Source organism: Heteronotia binoei, chromosome 1, assembly GCF_032191835.1.
Source record: "Heteronotia binoei isolate CCM8104 ecotype False Entrance Well chromosome 1, APGP_CSIRO_Hbin_v1, whole genome shotgun sequence".
Classification (NCBI taxonomy): Eukaryota; Metazoa; Chordata; class Lepidosauria; order Squamata; family Gekkonidae; genus Heteronotia; species Heteronotia binoei.
In genome coordinates, this window is record NC_083223.1 from 62,759,865 (window position 1) to 62,786,944 (window position 27,080).

At 43.5% G+C, this 27,080-nt stretch overlaps 1 protein-coding gene across 1 annotated transcript in view; it reads right to left on the bottom strand.

The window, feature by feature from the left end:
• Nucleotides 1-27,080, bottom strand: part of COL21A1 (collagen type XXI alpha 1 chain) — a 137,571-nt gene that overhangs the window by 10,873 nt on the left and 99,618 nt on the right. Inside the window, exons 19-27 of the mRNA XM_060235204.1 lie at nucleotides 16,999-17,052; nucleotides 14,883-14,936; nucleotides 13,302-13,373; nucleotides 9,781-9,816; nucleotides 8,763-8,807; nucleotides 6,515-6,547; nucleotides 4,961-5,107; nucleotides 4,812-4,866; nucleotides 2,891-3,091 (exon numbers count right to left, since the gene is read on the bottom strand). Of these exons, the coding sequence (XP_060091187.1) occupies nucleotides 2,891-3,091; nucleotides 4,812-4,866; nucleotides 4,961-5,107; nucleotides 6,515-6,547; nucleotides 8,763-8,807; nucleotides 9,781-9,816; nucleotides 13,302-13,373; nucleotides 14,883-14,936; nucleotides 16,999-17,052 (697 nt within the window). The remainder of the gene's footprint in view (nucleotides 1-2,890; nucleotides 3,092-4,811; nucleotides 4,867-4,960; nucleotides 5,108-6,514; nucleotides 6,548-8,762; nucleotides 8,808-9,780; nucleotides 9,817-13,301; nucleotides 13,374-14,882; nucleotides 14,937-16,998; nucleotides 17,053-27,080) is intronic.

Consider the following 27,080-nt stretch of genomic DNA (forward strand, 5'->3'; position numbering starts at 1 on the left):
TGCATTAATTTTGCTGGCATGAATCATTCTCCCTTGGTGGAGCACTGTTTTTAAGTTGATAATTTTGTATGGCCCATGAATGATGTTATAAATATCCAAATAGCCCTTGGCAGAAAAAAGGTGCCCCACCTCTGTTTTAAATTCCAAGGGCTTTAGGTCTACTTACTAAGTGCTTGAGAGATATGGTTTTAGAGTGATTTAAAGCCTTAAATGAGTGGGACTTTGAAATACAAACTAAATTCAAAGAATATTCATGCTCTGTAAATTATTTTGCTAATGTAATCATCCTGGTAACAAGAAACAGATACATGCAGCCATTCTTCTACAGTGATTATTTTATGGATCAGTGTCGAGCACCCCCCCCCCCCATTGCTTTGATCATATTTTTGTTAAAATTTAAAGAATTCTTTCACTGGATGGTAAAATTATGTCTGGAAATAATTAAAACACCTATAAAAATCACTCATCCTTAAGACTATTTTGTGAGAGGATGTGGAAATGTCTTGAGCATGCATAGCTTTCTGTGCTCTATTTAAGGCCAGCAAGACATCAGCTGAAGAGGACAGGCTCTGACTTCCAACACAGTCAGCAATAGATGGGGAAGAGAAAAGGGAAGCTGCCCAGTTGCTGCCAAACCTTGCCCCCTTCCACTACTAAGGCCAGGAGTTCCCATGGGCACATAAGAAATACCAAACACAATGGAAGGAAAAGACAAAAAGTTGACACAAAAGAGAAGAAATACAAGGACAAAAAAAGATGGGGGAGAGGATCTTGTTTAAGGACAACACCCATAGTGGCGTGCAGTATTCAGTTTTCAGAAACCTCAAATAAGAGAACATTTAACTGGCTTATTGGAATGGCTTCTATGTGATGAAATTTGCTTTAAAGCGATGACTCATCCTGGCGAGGGTAATTACAAAGGGTGGTTTAGAGCATCCTTATAGTGTCAGTATCCCCCCACCCCCAGAAAAACTACACATAGCTCACATGTAAGAAAAATCGGACAGGTTTCCAGTCAGACAACAGGAGTTTCAGGCGGTTGATCCCTGGCATTTCCTTCTTTAGGAATAAACGTTAGGAGAAGCACAAAGCCAAAGATAATAAAAGTTCTTGTCTGTCTAGGCTTAACAGCTCATTAACAGCAAAGTTGCTCAGAACAGGGCTTCACAGCTGAACACAGGTCGAATCCACATCTGCTGTAAACATGTAGTTGAGCCCTCAGAATTTGGCTTAGATAAACTGAGGTGCAACCAGATGAGATGCTGAATATTCCATGTATATGTACACCATGGGCAAAACAGCTCAGTCTGGAGGATTTCAGATTGTGCAAACTACAGAAGAGAAGGTTTTTTAATAAAATAAAATAAAACTTTGCACCATAATCCAGATCCAAAACAGGCCAAAACACAATAGTTGTTTACAGGTGGAAGGGGGACATGGCAACAGTTCTATTAATAGAACTTCCAGTATCATGTGAGCATTCATTGATGTTCTTCCACTATTTTACACACACCCCAGGTTGGTGGCTCTTGCTATTGTGAAAAAATTTAGCAATTGGCAGGCAGGTAGCTAATGTCTTACTCCCCTCTTCCCCTGCAACTTCAGTGCTGTTTGGATGCCCACGGTATGACTGCAGCATTCTGGGAAATTAAGTCCACTGTATGTCTCACATGTTATACACTGGGAACCACAAAACTCAGATGTGCAACAGAAGCTACCAAAACATCATCCAAAACCTGGGGATCAGGGGACAGAAGAGAAGTATGAGACGATGGGAAGTGAGGGACTGGGGAAGATGGCAACAAAAAAGAATTTTTATCTTCTTTGCTTCAGATATACAATCAATGGGAAGGACAAAAAAGAATTCAAGGCTGTAATCATTAAATTGAAAACATTACAATCTACCAACACTTGTCCTCTGAGTTTGGGGATTCCATATGTGGGTGGAATCTCTAATGGAGAAGGAGCTTACTGTGCCCAAGAACCAGTTTTCAATTTTCAGTGCCCAGCCTTAGTCAAAGAAACATAAGGAACATTTGAAAACAAATCAGCCAGTATCATAATGCCCCTGTATAAATCGATGGTGCCGTCTCATTTGGAATACTGTGTGCAATTCTGGTCACCGCACCTCCAAAAGGCTATTATAGCATTGGAAAAAGTGCAGAAAAGGGCAACTAGAATGAGTAAAGGGTTGGAACATTTTCCCTATGAAGAAAGGTTAAAACGCTTGGGACTCTTTAGCTTGGAGAAACGTCGACTGCGGGGTGACATGATAGAGGTTTGCAAGATTATGCATGGGATGGAGAAGGTAGAGAAAGTAGTACTTTTCTCCCTTTCTCACAATACAAGAACTCGTGGGCATTCAATGAAATTGCTGAGCAGTCGGGTTAGAACGGATAAAAGGAGTCACTTCTTCACCCAAAGGGTGATTAACATGTGGAATTCACTGCCACAGGAGGTGATAGCAGCTACAAGCATAGCCAGCTTCTAGAGGGGGTTAGATAAAAATATGGAGCAGAGGTCCATCAATGGCTATTCGGTACAGTGTGTATATATATATATGTATGTATGTATATATATGTATATAAAAAATTTTGGCCACTGTGTGACACAGAGTGTTGGACTGGATGGGCCATTGATCTGATCCAACATGGCTTCTCTTATGTTCTTATGAACATCTTCAACCTGTTTGTATATTGCTGGGAATCAGGGAAGACCTTAAATGCTAGGAGCAGATCGAATAGTCTCCAGCTCATTGCGCCTTCTTTTCTCTTTCTTCAAAATGAAGGCCAATTGTATTAACTCACCTTTATACTTCACACCCAAGCAGATCTCATAAAGTGATTAAAAAATAAGCAAAATATGCTTTGTGAGCCAGGCATACAATTACCTTTTGGTCCACGATTTCCGGGACGACCAGGAGCCCCTGTAAGTCCTGGAACACCATCATTTCCTTCCAAGCCAGGAAAACCTCTAGGACCTGGTGGGCCAATTGGGCCTGGTGGGCCAGGAGGTCCTGAGGAAGGATTGTGAGACTGGCAATGATCACAGTGTTGCAGTCTCCCATTCCGAAGTATGCTAGGCAACTGAGCTAAGAAGAATTCAGACAAAAATGCTCAGGATCAAACTGAGCACGAAACTGCATTAAAAAAAAGCAACAGCTTGTAAAACACCACCAACTTGACTTAAAATATTTTCAAAGTTAAATCCAGTGTGGTTAAATCTTGTTGTTTTTGTGAAAGGCATTTAAGTATGTGATTAACTCTCTCTTTGAAATTACGTAACAGGATACGCCTGCTTTATTTTCGCTGGATCATGGGTTCGTAAGTAGATGTCTACACATGGCAGATGATTTCATGGCAGATGTCACGATGTCTACACATGGCAGATGTCATAAGGCACACACACAGTTTGTGAGGGATACTGGCCAGCCTGCTGGGTTGGATAGGGTTGCCAGCCTTGAGGTAGAAATTTCACTGACGAAATCACTACGTGTAGAAGACGTTCTCATGTTGGACTTTTTTCATATATATCTACTCTAAGGACTTTATTAGGGACCTATGTTTCTTTGTGTTTATGGTTAATAATACAATTGTTAGTTAATTGTCACTATAACCTTGTGGTTGTGTTTTTGATTAGCCTCCAGGTAGGGCTTGGAGATCTCCTGCTTTTACAACTGATCTCCAGCTGGCAGAGATCAGCTCCCCTGGAGAAAATGGCTGATTTGAAAGTAGGACTCTATGGTATTGTACCATGCTGAGACCCCTCCCCTTCCAAACCCTGCCATCTCCCAGGTATTTTCCAACAGAGACCTTGCAACCCTAGTCCTAGAATGTATTCATTACTAACTGAAGTCTGCACATTGTAAGGAAATGTGTCTACTATTACTAGTCTTCTCATCAATGATATTGTAATAATCTTCAAAGAAACTACAGTCTGCAAAGTGCTGTCTTGACACCATTATCTCCAGTCCTTATCCTCTCTCTTCCTGAGTCTTGGTATATGGGGGCAGGAGGGAGAAGAGAACTGCAGGACATTCAGTCAGTTGGTACCTTTACTAGCATAAATTAAAATCAAACAAAACCAGTATTTGAACCGCAGGAGAACTATACCATTTGTACATTTGTTTGATGTGGTCACATCACAGATTCATCATATTAATTAGAAACTGAATAATTTTTAGAAACTGAATAAAAACCTTTTTGGAGATGTGAGAAGAAAGAATTAGTTACTTCCATTCTTAATTTTGCCAATGAAATCTAAGTAATTTAATTAGAAAGCTGATACGTGACAGACATTTTTGTCTTAGTAATCAAAATCAGTTCCCTAAGCAATAGACACAATGAAGTAAACAAAAAATCTTTAAGGCTGCAAATAATTAACTTATGAAACTTGGTATTACAATATTTGGTGAAGGTCAACAGATTTGCCTATTCCTTTTTTTTTAAGGAAAAAAATAGACAAATGCATGAATGGTAGATCAAATCCATGACCATCAGCCCCAAAAGCTAAACCGAATCTCTATGTTCAGTAGCCTCAAAATATCAGATGTTGAAGACAAATTGTTACATAAGCACAGCCCTGACCTGGATAGCCCAAGCAAACCCAATCTCATCAGATCTTGGAAGCTTAGTAGGGCCAACTCTGGCAAGTATTTCAACAGTCACCAGAGGTTACCATGATTCACACACAAGAAAATCCCCACAAAAATCTGTTTTAAAAGATTACATAAACAAAAATGAATAAAAGTTAACAAAATTGATTTTAAAAACTTGATTTTAAAAAACCCAATAGTGATAATTGGGACTCACTTCTCAGCACATCTGCACAAACTTGTCGAATAAATTCTTCTGAAAATCCTCTTCCCTGAACAGAACAGAAAAGGATCAGAAAAATTTACATGAATATTTAAAAATAAAAAGTGGCATTGAACAAGGCATATGTTGGGTGGCATACATACAGGTTTTCCATCTGATCCAGGAGCCCCAGGAGAGCCCCTCTCGCCATGCATTCCTCTTGGGCCTGGTAAACCAATCAGGCCATGTGTTCCAGGTTCTCCCTTTTGTCCATTGGAACCACTAATGCCTGGATCTCCTTTCTCGCCTTTCTGAAATCAGAAACCAATAACTTCAATAGCCAGCACTGAACACTGAAATCTCCACTAAAGTGTGCTAATACAAGATATAAAACCACTTCAAGAACTAAAACAAGATGCAAAGATTTTTATTAGTTTCTGTGCCTTATTTTAGCCCTTAAAAATATGCTGTGAACCAAGTTACACTAAACATCAAAGAGTGATGCAAAAAGGCCAATTAAATAAATTCTTTGTTTCTTCCACTCACAGCCCCCCCCCTTCATCCATTGATAGGGTACAGCCTGTCCATCATGGAGGCAGGAAAAATTAGAGCCATCAGTGCAGATAACAGTGAAAATGCAAGGTGACAAGTAAGTTACAGTTATCTTGAATATCAGAAAGTAATTAAACCACTTGTATTCAATCATCCCAGACCCAGGGTCCATCTTTAATCCCTCCCCCACAACCCCCCCCCACAGATTTACAAGAATGTGACAGGAAATCATGTGACACCAGAGTAACTTCACAGGAAATAGAGAGGCCAGAGCTATGATCTTGTCTGTGTCAAGTCCAGGATACCAAGAGCTAGGGACAGGAACAACAAGCAGAACAAGACTGTATACTATAGTGATAAGCTCAAAAAGAATCCTCTCCATCATTGAACTACCCCATTTTCCTCCTCCTCCTCTCAGAATTTAAAAAGAAATAGAATACATGGTGCCCTTGCTTCCTATACAGCAATAAGTCCTTTAAAAAATAAACAAAAATGGCTGTTCTGTGGGTGTCTCTAGAGCCCCTTGACCAATGGGTAAAGACCAGTGAATTACAGAGTCCATCTCCTTACTCCCACCTTTCTATTGCTTATAACTTTATATCTGATTATGTGAGCTATGGGCGAAAAAGCTTATGAGGAAATAAATTTGTTAGTCTTTAAGGTATCACTGGTATTCACACAGCAACTGTGAAATGCCTCATATTTTGAGGTAAGATTTGGAAAATATGTTATTGCTTACCATGATATCATTGATTTGTGATTTTTTTTCAACTAAAACCATGACAGCTAAATGGCTGAGGCGTACTTTTCCCATTTCTAATTCTTCTAATTACTTCTTTATGCTTTGTAAAATCTGCCACTTAACCAGCTGAATTACGTTGAGATACTATTTGTGAAAGTCTTCTGTTTCCTAGCTAGAGACTGAACTGCTGTCAGCAACTGGCCTACAATTGTCAGGTTTTTAGAAGATTTCTACAAATCAATTAATTCAGTGAAAAGGGGTAAAATTCATATTAAAGCCAAAGTATATGTGAAATGACCTCCCAAGGATATGTGCTTTTGGACATTAGAATTTGTAACGCATACACAATTAAATCTATATATTATCGTAACTTCTTCCCAAATAACATTATTGGATTTTAGGGGCTTTGATCTGGAACACATACCTGTCCTTCATGTCCATTTAATCCCGTGGTCCCCTTGAGGAATCAAATATTAAAATACATTAATGAAATTGTTGGTAAATGTGATAATTGCACAATTTTAGCCACATAAAATATTTGTGACCGTCTGCACATTAAAATCTCAGAAGTGCTGTGTAAACAGGTAATGGACTGTGAAGTGTTAATTCTACATAGAGTTAGAGAGCCTTGAATGACAGGCTGCTCCAAGGAATCTGATTAGTTAGAATCAACTGAGCAGATAAAGACTTGAGAACTGAATGCTGAGGGAAAAGTCAGTCTGATTTCAGTCCGAGCTGAGAAGTCAAGTACTGACAGTGTCTGAATTCAACCCTGACTGAGAGCAGTTTAACACAGATTGAGTACTGGGAAAGTTGGCAAGAGACGTGGGTAGTTAGGGAAAGACTCCCATTTGGGCCAAGAAAAAGGGATAGATCTTGCTTCTTGTAAAAATGTAATAGCAGGCTGACATCTTCATGAGGTGTGAAAACACAACACAGCTAGCTGATTGCCAACTAAGTGTGATCTCCAGTCAGCAGTCTCTCTAGATTAAGAGGGAGATTGAGAGAGATAAGTCATGCATACTTCTATATGTTGTTCCTTTGGTGTTTTCTGCTGAAGTGGACACTTTACAAACACCTCCTAAGTGAGAGCAAGTGAGAGGTCTTGTAATTTCACCTTGCTCCTAGCTGCATCTGGAAACCTAATAAGGACTAAAGCCTGACCACTTCCGCTTCTTAAGATTTATGGACTTAATTATCTACAACCAAAGAGAGATGACTCCCTGCTAGGGTAACCTTTCTCCTGGGATTATAAAAACCTGTAAAGAACTTTTTGAAACAACAATTCTGGCAAAAAGGATAACTAAAACCACAACAGCTAAATGACTGAGGGATACTTTCCCATTTCTAATCCTCAATATTTTAAGTTTATTCTTTACTGAAAGTGCACATATGAAAGCTTTTCGGCTGTGAAGATAAATCTGCCATAAGAAAGTCTCTGTATCTACTCTAGAGGGCTACTTGCTATTCGATAAGGCTCTGAAACACTGGGTCTATTAAACCGTGGTTGTCATGGTAAAAACCTCTGACTAAAAGTGAAACTATTTTATCTGAAAACATCCTGCAGCATCTGCTTGGGTTTTTGTTGTTGTTACTGTTATTGTTGCTGCTGCTGCTATAGTGGAAAAACACAGATTGTTGGAAAAGGCCACCAATCACTGGCAGCTAAAGGTGAAACTATTTGGTTTGAAACAGTTCTTTCACTATTTCTATCTTCTTGCATCTTAGACTTTATAATGAATACCAGAAAGAATCTTGATCAGCCTGTCACATTAGGTGTGATGAAGAAAATTCTCAAAAAGAAAAAAGAAAAAAAAAGACACAGAACAGAGAATCCTCGAAGCAAGAAAAGAGTGGATGAGAGCGCTTGGAAATCTAAACAAGAATCCAAAGTTGAGGTGAAAAAGCCTGAAGGAATAATAGGTCATTTTACATAAGAAGTTAAGTCAGCAGTAAAATATACTGTGTCAGAGTGGGACAGCCGGAGTTCTTCAGGAAATAAGAAAACAGATACCTAGAGTGGACAAGAAAACAGAGGGAAAATCTTGCCTTTGAGGGAGGGAAGTGGACAGGTGTGTCATGATATATTCATGGTGGGGGGGGGAAGGTTCTTGGTTAATAACCATTTAGATCTTTGATACTTGTACCTACAGATCTAAAACATTTATTCTGTCCTAGAAAAGTCTGGTATTTGAAAATCTGAGGATAGCCCTAAAAATGGTGCTTACACCTAGAAGATTGAAATATTTTTTTTCATAGCCCTGGAAAATTCAATTTGCAATTTTGAAACAGATGGGATTATTTGGCTCCTCTACAGGCAGAGTAGAGGGTACCAGTACAGAGCTAGGCACCAAGTTCATAAACTTGTTAAAGATGGAGGGTAACAAGGAAACAGGAACTCTTATTAAGGTATTTAGAGTTGGGCAGTGTTCTACAGCCACACTGAAACCAATTATTCAATTGATAAAATAAGAAATTCTGCAGCATGTTGTTAAAAACTTGGAGACAACGCTGACATTTGCCTTCCTAGACATTTAAAACTACACCGCATGCACAACTTTACACAATTACTTTTAAATGTAGATTTTATTGCATTGAAAATAGTTGTTTTGGAATGCACCTAAATAAATGTAATGGAAAATGGAAAAATAATACATTATTTTCAATTTTACCTTCTGCCCTGGAATCCCTGGTCTGCCCACTTCTCCCTTCTGACCCTTTAGAAAAAGGAAACAGAAATCATTACACACAAGAAATATTTTACTGTATGAAAAGTGTTTTAAATATAGTGATGCAGCACCAAGGGCTCAGTTTAATAACCAGTGTGGCATAATACAGAAACTTGAGTGTTTTAGGTGTTGGAGTGAGCTACTCAGCATGCCTGAGCATTGTGGGGGCACTAAATCACTCTAAGCATGTCTAGGTGTTATCCCCTTGCATAGGATGCCTCTCTTTGTCTTAACCTGGGAGCTGCCATCTGACCCCTCTTTTCTTTGCCCTCTTAATCCTCACATGGCCTTCCATGGAGACACATGTCTTTTCAGTTTTCTCCTGTAGAGACAACGCCCTCATACTGCCACACACATGATGCCAGATTAGCTGGCCATCTGTTATAAGGAAAGTACTCTTTAGATTAGGCTTCTTTCTCTTCTTTTGTCTGAAACTTGAATATAAACTGGATCTACTTGAATAAATATAAGTTCTCCTTTTCTCCAATATACTTCTTGGGAGGTTTATTTACTGCACTTAGTATCATGGGCAAAACTCTGCTACAGTAACCAAATATCCTAATATAAGATCCACAAAATATGTAATTTGTCTTCAAAATAAAGATTCATGCTTTGCAACAGGCAAATTAATCCTGTCAGTGGTCAGATGATACAAAAGTAAAGACTGTATTGGAGCCTGACTATGGGTCCTGCAGGTACAAGGATTTCCACTAATGGAGTGTGATCTTCCCACCTTCTATGAGAGTCTGCAATTCCCTCTCATTTTTTTAAACTGTATTTTAATATCAGATACACCATGACTGTGATGTGACAGCTATTCAAGGGGAGATTTGATGGCCTTAAAATGCTTAAAACAACCATTATAATATCACTTAAATTATGATTTCAATAGTGTACAGAGTAAGCTCTTTACATTATACCTACATCTGTATTCAGTTTAATTATTGAAAAGCTGATATACCTGGATGCCTTTCTCTCCAAGGTTTCCTTTCTCTCCCTGAAAATAACAGAGAGAAAAAAGCACACTTTCCCCTCAAGCATCATGTACAACTACAAAAATTTATTTTCATCAATACATCACAGTGAAATTACTAAAAACGCATACTATGGAAATCAAAGTGAAACTGTGGAAACAGTATTGCATATCTGCCCTAATGAAAGCAAATGGATAAAAGAACAAAATGTGATGCTAACGATAACATCAATGCTGTAAAGAGTGCAATCTAACCAGAGTGCCATTCACAATCTCCTCACCTTGAGCTGCGCATTCTCACATCCAGACAATTTTCACCCTGTCTTCATAATGACCACTAGAAGCTCCACTAATCCAAAACCTCTAAATATCTACTATTCCATAATTCATTATAGTTATTTCCCTATCTGTCCTATGTCATTCCATAATGGCCACTAGTGGCCGTTTTTATTATGGCTCTCCAATTACTCTATGGGTCAAGTTGTTTTTAAAATGGAAAAAAAAACCCAGCATGTACCCTATAGGATGTTGATTATTCCCCCACATGATCAAACACTGATATTTTTCAGAAGGGCTTTACATTTCCATCTGCGCATTTTCCAGACTGGAAAAAGAAAACCTAGTGTATTCCAACTGCCCACTCCAATTCTAATTTCAATGTTATTTCATTCATCCACTCCCCATCATCGTGTAACAAAATTTTTAAAACAGCACTGGATTGGATCCAGCCTGTTTTTTCACTTAATCTTGTTTAATTCTCCTTCTTACTGCAGGCTCCAAAACACGTATCATGTGCACTTGCAGGTCCCATAACAGGCATAGTCTTTTGGGTGGTCAAAAAGAGATAAAGGAAGGGACTTCTTTTCCCATTAAAACAAGAAATCCCCAAAACCAGGGGGATGGTATGTTAGGTACATATTTTAATCTAACCTGAATTATGGAAAGCCAGTGCAGTTTCTATAAATACAACAATCCATAGTTCTGAACCATAATGGACTTGCTTTTGTTCCACATGCATTCACACTGTTGGGTTGAAGCATTTTTTATGATGGAGTCCGTCAGAACACAGAATCCTCTCGGTTTTTTAAACACTGGAACCTAAATATTCATACACGTAAAAGATTCTGGCAAACAGTCTGTAGAAGCATGGAAATTAACAAATGTGCACATGAATATTAATCAAAACAAAATTTTTCTGTCCTGGGAATATGTCCGTGTGCTTTTCTGGGCAAAGAATCATAAATAAATAGTGCAACTTCATATGTTAACAAAAAATCCACAAACTTAAATACACTTGGTTACAAAATAGTAATTATCTTTTCCACTTGTTAATTTACTCTGTACATTTTGTCATCTTAGTTTTCCACAATCTTACTCCTTTCCTTCTACTGTAATCTTTGCTCATTTAACTTCATTTTCCACATTTTTCATTCCCATTTAATGTTCTTGTATTTATTTAGGAAATATACATGCCACCTCTCTACATAAATTACATATATTTTATATCCCTGGGCAACAATTATGGTTAACATTATCTTTTTGCTGCAACATAGTGACTGGATGAAAGTCAGCACGGTGTAGAGATCAGTCTTTTAGACAACAGGGTTGCACTTTGCTATAAAAGTTGTTCACTGAGTGGTCACCTGTATAGTCACATAGGGGTACTGCACATGCCTCAGAGAGTTTTTTGAAGCTCTAAGAAGCCTAATGGCACTCTGCCCCCTTCCCCAGCACTGTTTTCCTCTTCCTTAGTTCCTCTTTGCAGCTACCAGATTGAGGATAATTTTTGGATTTCAATAAGAGCCCACAGTGAGGCAAGAGGACCGGTGACCACACAGTGAATGACAGTTATAGGTAAGCGCAACCCAGTTTTCATCATTGTGGTGCCTGTGCAGTCCCACATGGGAAAGTAGCAAACTGACCTACTAGCCTGAAAAAGGTGAGTGTGACTTTCATTTGATACAGAACCGCTCTCCCTATTGCTGCATCTCTTGTGGCATCTGTCCATCAAGTAATGCCTTGCAAAAGTGCATGAAAAGGACTTGTAGGAGTCAATAAAGAAACCACAGCAGAAAGCAGCTGAAATGCAATGGACTTGAGTGGAGTGAGTAACAGCTGTAGTCGGCACTTAGCTCATGCCAGTTTATAACTTTTATAAAAGTCACTACCCATCTTTGGTTTATAGTTTTATGCAGGGCTTTTTTTTTTTTTTTTAGAAAAAGCCCAGCAGGAACTCATTTGCCACACACCCTGACATCACCATTGGTTCACACAGGGATTTTTTGTAGCTAAAGCCCAGCAGGAACTTATCTGCATATTAAGCCACACCCCCTAGCACCAAGTCTGCCAGAACTGTGTTCCTATGCATTCTGCTCAAAAAAGCCCTGGTTTTATGCCAGTCACTGCCCATCTTGAAATGGATTGTGCTAATAGTTCAGACTACAGATGATACAAACAGATCACTGTCCTTTCGGAAGAATTTCATTCTATTTAGGTAAACCTGCAGCACTCTGTGAATGTTCAAGCTGTACAGAGTTCACATCCCATCAACCTGTGGCTGTGGATAAAGCATGGGCAAAGTGATATCCTGGTTTAGATGAAATCTGGATACCACTTTCAGGAGGAACTGCAGTGATGTATGGAGAACTACTCTGTAACTTAGTGCATTTGCATCTATCTCAAAGTCTTTATTTATATTCAATATATATGTACACAGACAGTTTTTTAAATACATCTCCTAAAACAAGTGTCTTCAGAGCGAAGGAAGATCATCACTGGATGTTAATGAGAATAATCAGTCTTGCATCTGATTTTCTGCACTATCAATTCATCAATCTACCCTATTACACAGTCGAAGATCCTGAGAAAGCTTGTCTCATCTACAGGCTACAGAGAGGTTTGGGGACACATGAACAGTGTCATATGACAGGCGAATTGATCCACTGTTTATGAGGTGAAAAGTTACCCTTCCTTATTGCTTCTGTAAAGTAATCCTTTACCCTAATGCCCAAATAACACAAATTGATGTCCTTCCTTTCCCAAAAATGTACCAGCAAAGTGACATGAATTACTATCAGCTGTATTCAAAATAATCCACCTTGCATGTTACATCAGCCTGCACAAATAGCAATGCTCATGGTGGTTTGCAAGATCAACACGATATTGTAGTAACTGGGCAAATATTATAATTGGACACTGAAATGTTCCAAGTGTATTTCAACAGCACTTCTGTAGGAATTTTTATGAGGACATGAGCAAGCCAAAACACCACCCAGAAATATCCAGTGATAATGTATACCCCTGTGAATAATCATGAATTACTTTAAAAAAAAAAACAGTAGTACTATCAGACACTTTCTGAAAGAATGAGTCACAATTTACTCTTTACTAGAAATTTATTATTATGAATAGAACATAACCCTGTCTTGTATATTCTTTGGAGCAGTTCTAAAACACTTACCAAATACTACTTATTACATATACAGTATTTTAAACGGCAGCACACATACCTTCAAACCCTGTGTGCCAGGTATACCGGGATATCCTGGTTCACCTGCAGTACCTGGTCTTCCTTGTTCTCCCTGAATAATACAACAGCTCCATAAATCTGAGATTATATAATATATTATTAAAGTGTGCATTGCTTTTGGTATTACTACATCAAGCAACCCTGTTGCTAAATTATCACTGCTTAGTTTTGTCTAATGTCACTACTGTCAACAAAGTGCCTTCTATGACTGCAAATGGGTAGCTATGTTAGTTAGCCTGTTGTTGCAAAATAAAACTACAGTCCAGAGGCTAACAATATTTAAAGGCTAACAATATTTATATCAACATAAGCTGTTGAGCTCATATCTACCTAAATGTTATTAGCCTTCAAGGTACCACTGGATGCTTGTTTTATTTTACTGAATATAGGGGCCAGGAATGCAATATGGCATTCATTAATCATGAATACTCTTGGAATAGACATAATGACCATGGTTAAGGGCAGTAAGGAGAATGTGTGCAAAAGAAAGAACTGTGGGATTCCATGGCTTGTTCTCACTCCCTTAACATTTAAACAGATCTGGATGGGCAAGGAGTCAGAACCTCACACGTTCATGTAATTTCTGTCCTAACTGGAGCTCCATACTAAGCAAGGAGTTGTCCCTTTCCATAGTGCATAATACAATAGTCCAGCATACAATACTGGATCATAACTATAACTTCATCCATTGATTACTTCAACTGTAAATGGCACTGATTAACTAAGCTACATTTAACCACACAGGTAGCTTTCTTAGCAGCAACTACAGTAAAAACTTTGCTATCCAGAACTCATGGTGAATGGCAATGCCTATTAATCTGATGTGCTAGAAACTTGAACTTATTGCTATGCTTGGCCCCTACCAGAAGAATCTGCAGCAACCAGATCACACCCTACAGAGAATGCCATGGCTACAATGCAGAAGAAGAAGATATAGGATTTATACCCCCCCTTCACAATGACTCTCAGAGCAGCTTACAATCTCCATTACGTTCCTCCCCCACAATAGACACCCTGTGAGGTAGGTGGGGTTGAGAGAGCTCTCATAGAAGCTGCCCTTTCAAGGACAGCTATTTGAGAGCTATGGCTGACCCAAGGCCATTCCAGTTGCTGCACGTGGAGGAGTGGGGAATTAAACCCGGTCTGCACACTTAACCACTACCCCAAACAGATGTATGATGACACCCCATCTCCAGACCTAGAAACTAAAGACTTAAATTTCACACCCTACAAGTCTTTCTCTCTTTTTTAATCTACACTTATTTTTATAATCAAGGCTCTCAGGACTGCTTACTCTTCTAGTAAGAGAGGTATCAAGGTTGCAGGAATGCCCAAGATGTGAGGGTATGATGGCTGAGGGGGAGGGGGAAGAGTTTGCCTGAATATTCTGGATAATCAAGTGCTGGATAACAAAGCTTTTACTGTAATGTAAGTTCTTTAAAAGATAAATGTATACTAATATGCTATTTGGACACAAAGCAACTACAAATATTATGTTTAGTGATCCTGCTTGAAAAACACCCTGCTTGAACATAAAATTTGTAACTTAAATCATGTTTACCTTGATACCTGGTATCCCTCGTTTCCCTTGTAGTCCTGGCTCGCCCTTACTGCCCTGTGAATACAACATTTGGATTAAATGAAGTTGAAGAAGCGATGTGGCATCACTTGAGAAATGAATTCTCAAAATGATTTGTCAAATGTTCATTTTAGAAAATCCAAGGTATTTAACGTTTCTGAGCTGTAATAACTACTATTTTCATCATACACAATGTTCACTAGCTAGATAACTCATTCTATTTTTTTAAAATAAAGAAGTACTTCTGTGTCCTTTATAAAGTTTGTATCTTCACTTCCTTGCATTACATTTTATGACACACGTGGCCCAGCCTAACAAGGTCTCATTTATGTCAGATCTGGCCCTCATAACAAATGTTTGATGCCCCTGTGCTAAAGGATCTATATTTTATCCCCAATTCTCAACTATTATTTATTTCATTTGTACTCTGCTCTTCTCCCTTACAGGAACCCAGTGTGGCTTATACAGTTCTCTTCTCCATTTTATATTTGAAATGCACAAGTATTCCTTGTTAGATAACACAATGTGCCTCAGTTTCCATTTCCCAATGGTGAGAACTCTCCTGTTTATTATCACAGGTATCTACCTTGAGTCTTATCAAGAAAGGCAGACTATAAATGAAGTTTAAAAAAAAGTAAATAAGTATAAAAGTATTTGTGATTGTAGTTTTGGAATCACTTCTAAATTATTTCATATCAGGCATTCCCATTTCCAGCATTAGTCTAGTTAAATGTTCATGCTCTTCAATCCTAACAATCTTCTCAAACCTTCACTAAAGCAAAATGAACATTATTAAACTCATTTTTCTCATTTAACTCAGAGTTCCCAAAGTGGCAACCATATCACTAAAATATCAGAACAATTAAAAATAACATTTAAAATTACAAAATTCAATAAAAACACATACACATACAGAACCAAAACCAGGGAGGAAGCCAATAACTGTTACTGGAGGTATGCTGAATGAAACAAAAAAAAAGTCTTCACCTCCCAACAGAGGGTGACAGATTAATCTCCCTGGGGAAAGAGTTCAAAATGTTTCCTGCCACAACAGAGAAGACCTTTTCTTGGGTCACCACCCATCTAAGAACAACCCTACTGGATCAGACCAGTGGTCCATCTAGACCAGCACCACTTCCTCTGACAAGCCAATAACAGGGCACAGAGGCAGATACCTTCCCCTGATATTACTTCCTGGCTCTGGAAGGTTTAGTGCCTCTGAATGTGAAGGTTCCCCTCAGTCACCATGGCTAGTTGCCACGTATAGACCTATCCTCCATTAAACTGTCTAATCCGTCTTTAAAACTGTTTATTCCTGTGACTATCACTACATTCTCTGGTAGTGAATTCCACATTTTCAAGAAGTATTTCCTTTTGTCCATCCAGAATCTACTGCCTATCAGCTTCAGTCTAACTTAAGAAGGCAGGGGCAATCTTATCAGGGCCTCTGAAGATGACCGGAGAGTGCATCATGAAGGTTCATGTATCGTAGGTCCATAAGGTATATGTTGCACATATATGCGATGGCCCATTTTGAAACTTCACATTGCAGCTATTCTAGCTATGCATTGTGCTAAGTGACATAATAAAATGAGTGGAACAAACAGATAGAAAGATCCTGTTCTGAATACAGGAAGCCAACTGAGGGAGCGTGTCAAGCAGAATGGGGAACGTTATCAATCCTAGATCACCTGCCCTTGCTGAAAAACAGCCTTCCCTATCTTCCCTGAAATCAAGGCTCTGTAGATTTTTGCCCGCAACTTAAAGGCTGTCTAGAGAGGGTCTGATCAACATTCAGCAAGTGATATCTAGGTTGTATCAAGTTAGCTGAATAAATGCAGCAGAAGAGAATGTAGCATTATCACAGTGTTAGGATGCTGTAGGACAGCATCTATGTGTATTACACAGATGTGACAGTGTAGGCGAGCAGTGTGTGTATGCATCATGCGAGAGCATACTGTCTAGAGGATTAGTATAGACGTTAGAAAACAGAGGAATATGGAAGAATAAATCTTTTGTAGAGTTTATAATGAACAATAGAATAATGAAGCACTGAATACCTTTGAAATCTTCATATGATATATGTCATAGGACATACCTTGGGCCCAGGTCCTCCAGGTAAACCTGATGATCCCTCAAGTCCAGCCACACCCTAACAACCAGAAATCAAAATCACAAGTCTGCTGACAGAAAAATGGATCTTTCCAGTCAAAGGTTAATATTACAAAGCAGTGAAAGAGACAAAACAGTAAGACCTAGTCCTTACCCCAAAATTAAAAATGTGGCACCTTAGACTTATAAGCACATCATAAATTCAAAGCCCATCTAAAAAAATAATAATGGCCCTGCTGAACCATGAGGGCTGCTCTTTCCATCCCCCTGAGGTGTTGATGAATCCAGCAATAATCTCATCTCCCAGTTTACCTGAGCCTCAGAGGGGATTCTCTCTCTTTGATATGCTGGCACCAGCTAGTCATTTAGGAAATTACCCACCAAGAGGACCAGTACTCCCTGCTTCCCTTCCCACATTGCAATTCTAAGCCTCTGCCTAGTGCCAGCATTTCCTGCTACCTGAGATTCGGTTACTATGGGTATGGTTTGCCAAAGTTGCAACACTACCAAGAAAATAGTGATTTAGCAATTTATCGCCTACCTTCCCCTGGTGCCACTTTTAAATAGCACGTTAAATGGTGGAGGTCTAAGTGTTATGGAGAACAAATACTAGTGTTAAAAATAGTAAATGATTTATCAAATGAAGTCCACACACATACTCTCTGCACAGCATCAAACTAAGGAAGGAATACAAAGGAAAGATGCAAACACACGATCCTCTGTCCCTCAGCCCTCTGCATGACTTAGTTAAGGGGTCTCCATTGAGATGCCCGTGGGTGCCATGACATCCATTGACACCTTTCTTGACACCTGTTTTTAGAGTCAATGGAGTCAATGCATCTCAGTGGTGTCACTATAGCACCGAAGTGCTATATCAGTTTAGCGCTATAGTGCTCAATTTAGAACATTTAAAAAAAACAGTTCAAGGAAGATCATGTGGACAAAGAAGCGGCAGTGTAGGAAGCACTATGGGCATTTTAAACAACACACCAAAGCAATTCAGAAGCACAACAAAGGGGTAGAATACAGAAGAAAGCAGTTTCCCTCAGAAGCTGCTCAGCCACACTTTGCTAACCCGACACAAGCAAGTTTGTATGAACAGGGAAATTCTGCCAGCAGATGGTTACTAAAACAGGTCTGTTTGAAATGATAGAAAAATCTGTTAGTAACCAGTCACTAAAATGGAATACAAAGGCAGTTTGAAAAAGGCCACAGTCACAGTAGCTGGCCCTTTGTCTGCTCCAGGTGACAATGGTGGCCATCCACATGGATCTAGGTGTGAGAGCTCCTTCTTCCAGACAGAATCCACTAAAACAGATCCCTCTCCTTCCATGCCAAGCAACTGTATTATTTCTGTTTGCCCACCCACATTGGTCAAAGAATCCTTTCCCTGTGGTCTTCAGGAAGATACAGTCTAGCCACCCACACCCCCAAGTTTTTTGTGTTAACTTCTAGGAGTCAAGATTCCAGCTAAGGCATGAGGCTGTCCATTTCACTATCTCTGGCCAGGATGGCCATTAGCATTTCCAAAGCTTTGATTGTTGATACATGACAATGCTTGGGAGCACCTAACTTCCCCCTCCCTCCTATTTTCTGCTAGGAGGAGGAACCTTTAAATTAAATGTGAGGCTGTTATTAAGTCCAACCCCCTAAGAAAAAAGGTATTTCTCCACAAAAGCCTTAATTGCACACCTCAATGGACTAAACTCAGTTACTCAACTCAAACAAAATCCTGTTGCAGCTACTAACTGCCACAGATGAAGCAAAAGTGAGAAGAGGGAGCAGCAAAGCGTCTTTCCATCATGACTCGATCTAGCTCCAGATAGATCCTATCCTCTCAGATAATTGTCATCTGCTAGACTAAAGGGACATGATGCAGTAGAGAAATGTGCCTTGTATTGAGGCCTCATGAGAACCATTGCTTTCAAATTATGATTTAATAATTTGTATCTTAACTAGCATGAAAACCACACTTCGCTGTAGTATTTAACTACCTTTAGTCTAGTTTAAGTGATTTTTACCTGATAATACAGAGCTGCACAGCTGACCAATAGAAGGGAGGGAGGTTGTGGAAGCAGCCAGCTGCTAGGCACACAGCAAAGCTTTACCCAATTGGGTAAACACATTCTACCCCTTTTCACCTATTAGGGGGGTTGAATTTCTAAAAAAATTCTTCTTAGTGGGAGTTGATGTCATGGAAGGAATGCACTCCCCAATTTTGGAGTTTCTACATCCAGGAGTTTGGGTTGAGTGTTGATGATCTGTCAGGGAGGGAGGGAGAGAGAGGGAGGGGGAGAGAGAGAGAGAGAAAGAGAGATCTCCTCCCATACTGGAAGCTATGGGTTTTATATCAAACTACTTTCAACAATCTAAACTATTTAAAAAGAACACAGCAAGTCACCTCACAAACATGACTAATGACATAATCTAACTCTCATGACCCCTTCCAACCAGCCCAAGAACTTGAGACTCAGAGCCTGAGGAACCAAGACCACCAGCTGAGAAGTACCAGCAGAACTCAGAAAGAACATGATAGAGGTGCCAGTGGATGATGTCCCAGAGATCACCCTGCCAGAGTCTGCAAGTGAAAGCTCAACACCGGCCCCTGAGAAAGCCACCATAGTTCTACTGCTCTGCTCTTGAACCTTGGCATGTAGGACCCCCCCTCCACGACCCGTCCCCTGTCTACAGGAATGGTGGTGACAGTCCAGGCCAAAGTGGTCCAAAGGAGGTGAAGTGCCAGACTGGCAACACCATCCCAGAGCCAGGCAGTGAAGTTGATACTTATTTGCAATATCCTGGCCACAGAACAGCACAGCCACAAGAACTCAGCATCTCTCAGCAGAGCAGTTGAAACCAATTACCTCCCAGACTATGTAGACTGAGGCTTGGGAAGGCTGCCTTGCTGATCAACCAGTCCAGTATGTACAAGCCTGTGTGACAGGTCCAGCTTCTGACAGCTAAGCACCTGCTGATACTGCTAAGCCCAACTATCTAGACCTGAGGGCACTGCTTCAGAGGAGACCTAACTGGACTTGCCTTCAGAGTACAGGACACTAACATATTCATATACCAATTTCCATCAAAAGGCAATTAATACACATCTTTAAAAAATTAGGCCCACAGAAGCATTATATCTACCTCCATTATATCCACAGAAGCATTATATCCAATATATGCTTTGCAAAAGTAGCGCAATGTCCAGAGAAGTAATAACTGATTTTTATCGGATAAAAGCATCACAATAAAAACCCGCTTGAAGTATTCCCATCTCTCCTGGATGCAACTGCCACATGGCTTAAAAAATTATTTGTTGGCCAGCACAAGGAATTTATCTGGTAACTGCACTTCCACCAAAAATCCTATATATACCCACTGATCTTTTGCAGTGTCTTATCTATAGTTTAAGAGCCCCATGGCGCAGAGTGGTAAAGCTGCAGTACTGTAGTTGGAGCCCTCTGCTCACGACCTGAGTTCGATTCCAGCGGAAGCTGGGTTCAGGTAGCTGGCTCCAGGTTGACTCAGCCTTCCATCTTTCTGAGGTCGGTAAAATGAGTACCCAGCTTGCTTGGGGGATAGTGTAGATGACTGGGGAAGGCAATGGCAAACCACCCCACAAAAAGTCTGCCATGAAAATGTGAAAGCAACATTACCTCAGAGTCAAAAACAACTGGTGCTTGCACAGGGTTGCACCTTTACCTTTTTATCTATAGTTTAAGATTTGACATTTTATACCAAAACAATCCAGTTATAATTCCACCTCTCCCCCCCCCCCCACACACACATACTAACTGTAACGTACTCGAAGCGGAGACGAGAGTAGGGCAACATGGTTTATTAGGAGCACGTTGCAAGAGAGGGAACACGCGGGCCGGGTCCCGCTTATGTACAATCCCGGGTACAGCCTACTGGGTTGGTTGGGCCAATCCAGCCCCGTTGAACTTCCCGCCACAGCTGGAGATAGGCGGGGACAGTTGCCCCCCCCGTCGGGTCGCATGACATTTCTTGATACACTACACCCCTCCCCCCCTGGTTAATGTACAAAGTCCTGTAAGTATGCGGGGGGCCGGCGCTCCCGAGTGGACCGTCTGGGGGGTCCCGGTGGCGGCGGCGCGGCCGCCGAGGATGGTGCCTCGGTAGGTCCTGGAGTGGACGGGGGCGGCCCGTCCGGTTCCGCGGATCCCTCGGTTTCGGTCGGTTCCGGTACCTCCGGCGCCCGCATCACGGATGTTGGGATCGCGTCATCTAGGCGGTCTCCGTTAGGCTCCTCGCTGGATATAGCCTCGTCCGTGTCCGTGGGGGCCTCCGGAAGGGTGCGGCGCCTCAACTGATCAATGTGCCGCCGTAGTACCTGGCCCCCCTCCGTTGATATGTCGTAGTGGCGGGACCCGGTTACCCTCAGTACCCGCCCCGCCACCCAATCGGGGCCCCTTGCATAGTTTCGGGCGAAAACTGGGTCGCCCGCGAAGAAGCCCCGGGCGGCGTCTCGGACTTCGGGGCTCCCGCGGGTGTCTGAAGCCCGGTCGGGATGCAGCCGGTCCAGCCGGGTTATGAGTTTGCGTCCCATGAGGAGCTCAGCCGGGCTGACTCCTGTGACCGGGTTAGGGGTGATCCGATTATCGAAGAGGAACGCGGCCAGCCTGTGGTCCCAGTCCCCCTGTACAATTCGGCCGAGGGCCTCCTTTGTTGTGCGGACCATCCGCTCCGCCTGGCCGTTGGTGGCCGGATGGAAGGGAGCCGACCTTATGTGCCTGATCAGGTATCTTTGCAGGAACGCCTGGAAGTCGGCTGAGGTGAAGGCGGCCCCGTTATCAGAGACTATGGTGTCCGGGATGCCATGTGTGCATAGGACCCTGCGCAGAGCTCTGATCGCGGCTGTGGACGAGGTGGACCCTACGGGGATGACCTCCAGCCATTTGGTGTAGGAGTCCACTATTATGATGAAGGTCTGCCCCTGGAATGGGCCCGCAAAGTCGATATGGAGTCTCGACCATGGTTTCCGGGTGGACTCCCACCTAGTGACGGGGGCGCTGGGCGGCTCGGGCCGGGATTCCTGGCAGGTCTGGCACCCGCGGACCCAGCCCTCGATCTCCCCGTCCATTCCCGGCCACCAGACGTAGCTCCTGGCCAGAGCCTTCATTCGCACTATGCCGGGATGAGTCTCGTGTAGGGATTCTAGAACCCGCTTTTGGAGCGGAGGTGGAATCACTACCCTACTGCCCCAAAGTATGCAGCCCTTGTGTGCGGCTAATTCCTCCCTCCTCGCCTTGTAAGGCTTGAATTCTTCCCCCATGTTTCCCTCTGGCCACCCCCTCACCACCCAGTCGAGCACCCGTGCCAGTGTCTTGTGTTTCTGGGTGGCCTTGGCCACCTCCGTTGCGTGGAGGGGCGGCTCTGGGAGGCTCTCTATCATCATGACCTGGTGTGCGGGTGCGGGGTCCGGACCCGTCTCTGGAAGCGGCAAACGGCTAAGCGCATCCGCGTGTCCCATAGCCTTGCCGGCCCTATGAACCAGTGTGTACGTGTATGAGTTGAGGAATTGGTTCCACCTCAACACGCGCTGTGAGAGTATTTGGGGGGTTTGTCGGTCTGGGGCCAGTAGACCTAAGAGGGGCTTGTGGTCCGTGGCAATGGTGAACCTTCTCCCATATAGATACTCGTGGAACTTTCGGACCCCTGCCACGATTGCCAGGGCCTCTTTATCTATCTGCGCGTAGTTGCGCTCGGCTGAAGTGAGCGTGCGGGAGTAATATGCGACCGGTACCTCCCTCCCGTCCGGAAGCTGGTGCCCCAGGACTGCTCCCACCCCATACGGCGACGCATCGCAGGCCAGGATGACGGGGAGGGCCTCGTCAAAATGGTGGAGCACCGCATTGGACACCAGGACGTCCTTGACCGCCTGAAACGCCGCGGCCTGTCGTTTGCCCCAAACCCAAGGGGCTTTTTTGTCCAGCAGCCGGTGAAGGGGCTCCGCCAGGGCTGCCTTGTGGGGGAGGAAGGAGTGGTAAAAGTTGAGCACCCCCAAGAAGCTTTGGAGCTCCGCTTTACAAGTGGGAGCCGGGGCTTGCACGATGGCTCGGGTCTTTTCTTCCGTGGGGTGGATTCCTGCTGCGTCAACGGCGAACCCCAGAAACTCTACCCGTGGAACCCCCAGCAAGCATTTCTCTCTCTTGACCTTGAGCCCCGCTGCCTGGAACCGGCGGAGCACCTCTCGAAGGCGGTTGCCGAATTCCTCGGGGTCCGGGGCGGCGACTAAAACGTCGTCGAAAAACGGCTGGACTCCTGGGATCCCTTTAAGGAGAGCGTCCATTAGGCTCTGGAAAATCCCCGGAGCGACGCTAACCCCAAACTGAAGCCTCTTTACCCGGAAAGCCCCCCTGTGGGTCACGATCGTTTGGGCCTCCGCCGTCTTATTGTCTACTGGGAGCTGCTGGTAGGCCTGGGCCAGGTCTAGCTTCCTAAATATCCTAGCCCCCGCTAGGGCGGCCAGGACATGGCTCACCACCGGCACTGGATAGGGGTTGTCCTGTAGTGCCTTGTTTATGGTGCATTTATAGTCGGCACAGATCCGCACCTCCCCGTTTGGCTTGATGGGGGTAACGATGGGGGTTTCCCAGGTGGCGTAGTCCACCGGCTCCAGGACGCCTTGTGCCGTGAGGCGGTCTAACTCTGCCTCGATCTTAGGTTTCAAGGCGAACGGAACCCTCCTGGCCTTGAGCCGAATCGGTCTGACCGTGGGGTCTAGGGGCAGGGAGATGGGCGGCCCCCGGTAGCTCCCTAGGGACCCATCGAATACCTCGGGGAATTCCTTGCAAATCTCCCCGAACCCCTGGGGCGTTATGGTCTGGCCCACCCCCTCCACGCGGATTCCCAAGGGTTTGAACCAGGCTAGACCTAGCAGGGTGGCCAGCTGGCGCTTAACCACCAGGATGTCCAGCGGCCCGTGGAAGGACCCCCGCTCGACTTGTACCCGCGCCCACCCCGCAATTTGCACCGGGTTCTTCTGGAAGTCCCGGAGTATGAAGTCTGCCGGCCGAAGTTGCAGCCGCTGGCGGGGACACAGTTCTCTTAGGGTTTCTTCCGCAATAAGGGAAATGGAGGACCCTGAGTCCACCTCCATTTGGCAGGGGTTCCCCTCTATAAGGACCGCCACTTTGATTTTATCGGGGGAATCGTGGGGCAAGTTCAGTACCTGTAGGGACGTGGAGTCTACCGCGTGGGACTCCGCGGACTCGTGGTACGTGGTCGGCTTCCTGCGGTTGGGCTTGGCTCGGCAAGCCCTGGCAATGTGGCCGGTCTTTCCGCAGCTCCTGCAGTCCCAGGTCCGGTATTGGCAGTCTCTCCGCTCGTGGGGGCCGCCGCAGCTGGCGCACTTGGTGGCCGGGGCTCTCTCCGACGCTGGTGGTCGGTCGGTCGCTCGGGGGCATTGGGTCGCTCTGTTGGGTGGCCCGGCTGGGCGGCGTAGCTGATGGGCTTCCTCCTCCTCGGGGCCGTCTTGGTCCAGCTCTCCGTGGTGGGCAGCTTCCATCTTGGCCCGGGGAAACGTTCGTGCGGTTCGTTCCCATGCCACCGCTTCGCTGAAGGCGGCCTGGAGAGTAAGCTCTTCTTTGGCGAAGAGCTTCTGCTGGAGCCTCTCGTCGCGGAGGCCCCACGTGAATCTGTCCGCCAGGGCTTCCTCCAGTTGGGGGAGGTTGCAGTTCCCGGCGAGTTTACGGAGGGCCGCCAGGTAGTCTGCGGCGGACTCGCCCGCGATCTGGTCCCGTTTGTGGAACAGGAACCTGCGAGCCACCCGCGAAGGCTGTGGTGAGAAGTGTCCCGTGAGGAGTCGGATGATCTCGTCGTAGGATTTCTCTGCCAGACGGGCGGGTGCCGAGAGACCCTTGGCGATCTCGAACGTGGCAGGCCCGCAGACGCTCATGAGAACGTCCCTCTTCGCTCCGGCGTCAGTGATCTTGTTGGCCCGGAGGTAGAACTCGACCCGCTCCGCGTAGGACTCCCATCCCTCTGGATTGGTTGGGTCGAAGGGCTCGAGGTAGCCGGTGATTCCGCTTTGGTTGGCCATGATGGCGGCGACAGTCGCTTGTTGCCCAGATCTCCGTCGTAGCCGCTGCGGCTAGGATCCCATCCTCGTCGCCAGTGTAACGTACTCGAAGCGGAGACGAGAGTAGGGCAACATGGTTTATTAGGAGCACGTTGCAAGAGAGGGAACACGCGGGCCGGGTCCCGCTTATGTACAATCCCGGGTACAGCCTACTGGGTTGGTTGGGCCAATCCAGCCCCGTTGAACTTCCCGCCACAGCTGGAGATAGGCGGGGACAGTTGCCCCCCCCGTCGGGTCGCATGACATTTCTTGATACACTACACTAACAAAGAAAGATGGGATAGGAGACATGCCACTCAGTATGCATTAGCCAATTCCCTCCCCCTCTACTGCCAAAAAATATGTTTCCAAAGTTTGAGAAAAGAGTTATCAGATTACATCAAACAAATTTACAGCATCCCACTTTCTCTACAGAGCACTCTTGGGGATTGCTGGGTTCATAGGCCCTTTCTTCACTGATAATTGTATATTGTCCCTTATCTTCTCTGCCCACACAGCTACTATATGTTTATAGGCCTCTTTTGTTAGGAAAAATAAGTTTGGGCAAAGTTCCAGGATAAAGTGGAGAGAGTGAAAGCCTAGAGATTGTTCAGTATATTCAAATCATGTAGGTGCATTCCATTTGGACACATCTCTGGCACAATTCCATGAAACAAGCTAACAATACATGCTTGTTTGCCTGCAGTCTATTAAGGTCTCAGCAGCAGGGGTTTGTTCAAATTTGTTGCAGTCTCGTGTTTTACATGGAAGCTAAGCAAAAGTACTGCCAACTCTTTGACTTTTACAGAACCCAGAGCCAACAAACACCCTCTGGGTGAACAGCCTCTATCTTTATCCAAACCCTTCAAATGCATACAGGACACAATACATTAAAACAGTGCCAAAAAGGCTTCCATGTCAACTGTCATGTGCCAAGACAACTGTCATGTGCCAAAGCTGCCAGGACATGGCTGGGACTAGTCCAATCTTCTGTTAAAACTAACGAAAAGAGCAGGGACTTCCTCCACCTTGCTCACTGTAATTCACAAGCTTTTAAAGCCCTAAGTTTTTGGGAACTTTTATTGGTTGGTCTTCTTTAATTATTTCATGCTTTTGTAATGGTTTATGATGTTCTTTTAGTTTGTGAGCCACCTTGAGAAGTGGCATATAAATGGAATGAATTAGAGCAATCAAGAGACATTAGCACTCCTGTATCCAGCTATGTCAGGTGATTGGACTTCCTATTAGAGATGCCTGAGCACATACATGGCCTGCATCTATTACTCATCAACAACCAGGTCCACTGTCAGGATGTTAAGAGAAATATCTGGTAGAAGGGACAAAATGGAGTCTTTCAAGGAAAGGTCTCTTGAGATGCTGCTCATTATTCTCTAGGACAGCGGTTCACATACGTTTTGAATATAAGGGCCCCTTTTGTAATAAAATAAACATTCACACCCACCTCACATGATACTAGCTGTACTGTTCACATCTGTTGATTGAGAAAATACATAATGGCAAAAGGCTACTACAAATTCAGTAATGCTTTTAAATGAATTTGTATAGTGATTTTATTGTATCAATCAGAAAAGCATACATGTACATTCAAGGCTTTTTTTCCTGGAAAAAGAGGTGCCAGAACTCTGAAGAGGGAAATGAAGAAAAAACACAAGTGCCCCTCATGAACATTTACATTTTTTGAGAATTTTGTTTCCACAAAGAGGCACTGGAACGCCATTCTACTGTGTTCCCCCAGTAAAAAAGCCCTGCGTACATTTGAAAAACAGTACTACTACATATAGTATGTGTGTGAGGAATATTATTTATTCAGTCTACAGAAGGTAAACTTGCCTATTTACTATACTGAGTCATTTAATGAGGCACTAGGGAGGGGCTGTGGGTCAGCGGTGCAGCACCTGCTTGGCATACAGAAGGCTCGAGGTTCAATTTGCGGAATCTCCACCTAAAAAAGTATCAGGTAGTAGGTG